Raw genomic sequence first — 5,958 nt, forward strand, 5'->3', positions numbered from 1 at the left:
CACGGGGACGCACACCGGCAACTCGGTGGAGTGGGAGGTCAACTTTGCCGCGTTCCGAAGGAGGCTGGAGTAGCTAGGTAGTAGGGCGACAGACGGGAGGGCGCGCATGGCAGGTTGTTGCGGCTGCGGCTGCGTTGCGGCGTGGGAGAGCACGAGTGCGCGACCGCTGACCCTGTGCCCACTGCACTGCCTGCCTGGCGACGCGATTGCTCTCCGCTCCGCTCCGTCCGCGCGCAGTGTGTACGTACGTGCGGACGGACTTGTTCGTCCCTACCGGCCCCGTTGGACGGACGGACCCTCCTCCGCGTCGTTGCCGGGGCCGCGTCCGCTCCCAGTCCTCCCGCCCCCTCCTCATTCAGCATCTCCCGCGTGTCAGTACGTGTGGGCGTCGGTCGCCGGAGAGGAGCAGCCGTGCTACGCGTTGCGAGCCAGACGCTGGTGGCCGGCGGTGGCTCCGCCCTCCGCGGGCGCCGAAACGCGGAACGGACGCGAGATCATGCCGCGCCGCGCCCTGGTGACAGCACCAGTCGGCGCGGGTGGTCGGGCGGTGCGCCGAGGCGGATGGGTGCGCGGCGCCCCTCGAGCAAAGAGCAGGAGCTACGTACGTGCGCACGGGGCGGCCACACGCTGTCAGGGCACCCAACTTCTGCCGTGTGTGCGGGCTCGACGTGTCGTTCTTGGGCAGCGCCCGACCCGGACGGATGGAAGAAGGAGAGAAACCATGCGCTGCACGGCGGGTTAACCGGGCGGATTGCACTGCGATGGGTAGCTGGCTATCGAATCTAGTAGCGCATTGTTGACTTGCCGTTGCGTGCACAAATTCGTCGGCGGTGGCTCGGCGCCGCCTCTGCTGGCGGCACGGCGCCCCTCGATCGGTTTTACGCACCTGCCTCTGCCTGCCATGCCAGCAGCCAGCGCGCGGATCGTGATCCGCTGGTTGCTTATTTTATTCAGCCCGGCGCCGTCGCCATCGCATCCAACCCAAAGCCGCCGACGCCTGCCAGCTGTGGGCCCGTGCTGACGCGTGCTGAGTCCTCATTGGCCGGCCGGCCGGCTCGCTCGGGTTCACGGCCGAAAGGACAGCGTTATTCCTGAACGAAGTACTCCGTGCTGGAGCCGATGCCTTGACGGTGAAGAGAAGACTGACTCGAGTCGAGGGGCGACCAGTGTTTTTTTTTCGGGGAAAAGAGAGTTTTTTTTTTTGAGAGTTTTCATTCAAATCACGACACAGTACAAAGTAGTTGACCCTTACAAGCACGCTGAAACGCAAACACAAAAGTTCATGAATACCTAGAGTACTCTAAGACAACCATAACACAAGCCCTGTGTTATCTTTCTTGAATCTTGAGAGAAGACCCTTACAGCAGAAGAATCTGCAACCAGCCGCAAGCAAGTCATCATCTTCGACCACGGTACAATTGCCGCCACGCTGCTTCCTTCTTTCTTGACACCACCACTGAGAGGGTATGGACATCAATCCAACACACCTGCAACAGCCGTCGCCATCTTTAGCTTTGAGTACTGTGAAAAATGTCCCTTTCGAAAGGAAGAGAACTCGAGTCATTCGACCGGTCCAGCACCGCGGCCGGGCCATCCGCCCGAACAAAGCAAGATCTCCCACCAGCATCCGCGCAAAGGAAGGAGAAGAACAGCGGCAGCAAATCATACCGACAAGGAAGAAGAAGGGTCTTCATCTCCCTGGATCCATCGCTCATCTGAGGACCCAAACGACCAGTGCCAATGGACCTCCAGCGACCATAGCCCGCGACCTCGACGAGATCCGGGGATCCCCCACCCCGCTGGCTCCTAGAAGAAGGCAAAAACCTCGCCTGACCGGGAACGGAGACCGGAGAAACTTATTCCGACGCGACACCACCGCAATGGCCTCGGCAGCGTCTCCCTAAACTCTAACCCTACCACACACCCACCAAGCAAACAGACCCGAGGTTCCCCCTTCCTTCTGCCGCCGAAGCGGCCGACGGAGAGAGAGGGAACCGGCGGCGCCACCGGCGGCGCGCAAGGGAACCCTCGCCGCCACCCTAGATCGCCTCGTGTGATTCTATTTTCCCGGGTTGTGCTTTTTTTGTTTGGGCGAAAAGAGAGTTTGAGAGTTACAGTCGAGAGGCAAAAGATTCTCAATACATGATGGACCTAGGTGCAACCACACAGTGGTACACTCTGAACGACTATAATTTGCCAAACGGTCAACAACTCTATTTTTATTCCTAGATAATTTATGGGGAATAAACTCCTTGTCTTTCATCAACTCCTTAATTTCAGTCACCAGATGTCCATAGGCAGAACGGACTAGTCCATCTCATGTAAGACTAGACAAAGCTTCACTTGAATCAGATTGGACAATGACTGAAAGGTTAGAATGTTGTAAAGCAAGCGTCATTCCTTGCATGATTGCATGTAACTCCGTTTCCAGTGCATCGCTGCAATTGAAAATAAACCGATATGCGTCAAAAATAATTGATCCATTGTGATGTCGGAGAATCATCCCTACCGCCGCTGCACCAGACTCCACTGAAAAGGCCATCCACTGACAGAGCAACGTAATCAGTAGGAGGAGGCAGCCAAAGCTTAGGAGTTGCGACCACTCTTACTTCAGGCAAAGTCCAACTAGCATCCAACATTTTACCCTTAATAATTTCCTCTGTGCTATAATTACTAGCATCTCCAATAGACTTCATATAACTCTCCAAATAGTCCACCGTAGCAGCCACCGGGGAAACCTCTTTATCATAAGTAAGATCATTCTGTAATTGCCATATGCGCCATATAAACATAACGGTCGCGCTCAGCATCGTTACAATTAATCAGCAGGTTTAGCAACCACCCTTTTCCACTGTTAATAAGGAGTTGGTCACAGGGGAGCGACTAGACGCACCTCATGGCCTCCCAAATGCTATGTGCATGGTTGCATGCAACCAATACATGGCAGCTATCTTTCTCAACAGTGCCGCAGAGGTGGCACGTCCTGCGCGATGCAAGATGACTATACTGCATGCACGCCATAGTAGCTAACGTACTAGTCGCCACTCGCCAAGCCGTATGTTTCATGGGTAAAGGAACACAAGAGTTCCAGATAAGATTCAAAATGGATCGATCCCCGCCGGGGCTAGTGCTTGATGCCCCGCCGGCGAATTTTTCATCATGCACGGATTTTCCGGATGTCAGGCAAAAAAATCTTGACGTTGTCCTGATGAAGTACGGATTTTCAGAATTTCACTGACATCCAACGGCCGAAAATGGTCATTCAAAGGTTGCACCATCCAAGCACCATTATCATTAAGAAAATCAGACACACGGTTGAATCGACAGTTCCCTTTCGGTGCGACCAGTGTTTCTGCAGAAAGGGAAATATGTTCTCCCCGCCGGGGTGCGATATTACCAATTTTGACTGCAAGGTGAACGTTATTTTCACAGAATATTCGGGGCTATTCGCTCGTAAAAACATCCTGGTTTCCAAAAGAAGGGCAAGCCCCTGAACTATAACCACCTTTTTCTGCACCTTGACCTGGTTAATTTCGAGGCTTACCAAGAAACAAAGCTCCTCTCTGAAAGGGAAATCAAACTGATAAGTGATAACCGACCACTAGCTAGCATGCCGCTTGATTCTATGAGCAAAGCCAATCATAACTACGAGAGACGTCAATTTTTTGTTGAGCCGCCCCTAAAAATAAAATAAAATAAAAACGTTGAAATGGTCTTATGTCCTCTCTCCACCCTGCATTACTTGTCGCAGAAATTGTTATAAATGAATTATCTAAAACTGAAAATACGTCTAGATATATCCATTATCCATTGCTATGACAAATAATTCCGGACCGACGGGGTAGCACAATACTACAGTAAAAAGCGAATATGTTTGCTTGCAAAAGCACTCCTCCACCCGTAGCAAAAGAAATCGACACGGCAGACTTTGCGCTGCCGATCCCCCAGCTGTGAGCTAACCCTTCCGCGATCGTGCCCGTGCCGTGGTGAACAAAGATATATCGGGCCAACGGCACCGCGCGACCACGCGGTCACACACGGTGGAGGCGGGGACCCACGGGTCGGGAGTGGGAGGGGAGCCGGGCCGGGCTTTGCCGCGCTCCGAAGGTAAAGGCAGGTGTAGGGCAGGACGGCGTCAAACGTGCGCGGCTGGCTGTTGCGGCTGCGGCGCGGGATCGCGCGACCGCGTGACTCTCACTCGCTCAGCTGCCTGGCGACGCGACGCGAGTCACGCGATCGCTCTCCGGTCCGCGCGCCGTGTGTACGTACGGGCGGACCCGTTCGTTCCTATCGGGGGACCCCTGCTCCACGCGGGCGGCGGGCCCGGGCCATGCACCGCGCGTCGTCGGCTCCAAGTCGCCGCCGCGGTTTCCCCCGCCATCCTCTCTCTCAGGATGCCCCGCGTGTCAGTCCGTGTGGGCTGTCGGTCGGTCGCCGGGCGGAGCAGCCGCGCTGCGCAGTTTCGTCGACCCACAGCACCGTTCAATTCAACGACGCGTAACAGCGTACGTACTACGCATTTCTGCGCTTTTGCAGTCGGGACGACGATGAACGTGCCTTGGTAACCAAGGGTAATCTTCAGCAGTCAGACCAGAAGGACTGAACGTCTCTGCACGACACGAACACAGTAACACGGAGTAGTTTCTTTTGCTGGTCAGAACATAAGAACTTGCTACAAACCAGTTTCCTTCGAGAAACAAGTTAGTAGATACCCAAAACAACCATATTATGATTATTACTGTTAGCATGCCAGTAAGTACTCAAGGCAGATCCACGAATCAGAGAGAAATCATACACAACAGCCATACACCGAATAAGGAAGAGCAACACATGGATAAGAATGGAAATCATAAATTTCACATTAATCAGAGAGACGGAGATCAAATATTGTACACTGAAGAACAAAATGCTCTACTACTGGCTTCTTCCATTTTTGTCTTTGTTTTTCCCTTGCTTTTAAGGAAATTGTAAGTAACATCGGGAGCAGATAGATGGATGTTCCTCATCATGCTACCTGCCTCCCCATGCAAAAAACGCACGCACGCACGCGATCTATGTACACCTACTTACCCTTACCCATCGATGGATCGATCCTGGCAATTAAACGGCCGATTAACCTCTTACTAGTAAGTACACGCCATTCTTCTAAACTTTAAGTTCTACCCAAGAGAGAGCTTCGCTTTGCTTCCGGGCCGCGTCGTCATCGGGCGACCGAGATCGGTCCATCTCCTACGCCATCTCCACCGGCGGCGGCAGGTTCAGGTCGAACCCCACGCCCACGGCCGGCGAGGCGTCCACCACGGATGACGACGACCCCGTGTCGCTCTGCTCCTCCTCGCGGGACGCCGCCTTGTTCATGCCGCTGATCGCCGCCGACCGGCACGGCGCCGGCGCCGGCGCGGCCACGGCCACGGTCACCGCGACCCTCGGGTCCAGGAACAGGAACGGCTGCGCCGCCACCATGGCCGGCATCGCCAGGCTCAGGTCGAGCGCCGGCGGGGGCGCGGGGGCGGCGGGCGGCGCGGCCGGCGTGTCCCGGGACGAGGACTCGACGGTGCTGCTGCTGGGGCTGACGGCCAGCGCCTTGGGCGGCGGGAGCGGGACGTGCGCGAAGGCGGCGACGGTGCCGACGGGGAAGTTGGTCTTGGCCTTGGGCCCGCGGTAGTGGAGCGCGGCGGCGTCGTAGGCGCGCGCGGCGGCCTCGGCGGTGTCGAAGGTGCCGAGCCAGACGCGCGCCTTCCTGGCCGGGTCGCGGATCTCCGCCGCGTACCTGCCCCACGGCCGCTTCCGCACGCCGCGGAACCTCGGCTCCATGCCGGCGTCCGCGGCGGCGGCGGCGGGGGCCGCGTTCTTGGGAGCCATGGCAAGTGTTCGACGCGGCGGTTGTTGTGGCGGTGGCTGGGCGGGGTGCGGCGTTGGTTGGTTGGTGTGGCTGGTTGGAGCTGGGGGAGGAGAGGC

General features: G+C 56.4%; 1 protein-coding gene across 1 annotated transcript; it reads right to left on the reverse strand.

Moving 5' to 3' along the window:
- Window positions 1–4,837: 4,837 nt before the first annotated feature.
- On the reverse strand, window positions 4,838–5,958 carry LOC123190224 (ethylene-responsive transcription factor 4). The gene has a single exon (XM_044602829.1). It carries the CDS (start codon window positions 5,860–5,862, stop codon window positions 5,230–5,232), a length of 633 nt encoding a protein of 210 aa, XP_044458764.1. The 5' UTR covers window positions 5,863–5,958; the 3' UTR covers window positions 4,838–5,229.

This window comes from Triticum aestivum, chromosome 2A (assembly GCF_018294505.1).
Source record: "Triticum aestivum cultivar Chinese Spring chromosome 2A, IWGSC CS RefSeq v2.1, whole genome shotgun sequence".
NCBI classification, from domain to species: domain Eukaryota; kingdom Viridiplantae; phylum Streptophyta; class Magnoliopsida; order Poales; family Poaceae; genus Triticum; species Triticum aestivum.

Coding starts and splice junctions, on each gene's coding strand:
- LOC123190224 (XM_044602829.1), bottom strand. CDS start 5,862: ATGGCTCCCAAGAACGCGGCCCCCGCCGCCGCCGCCGCGGACGCCGGC.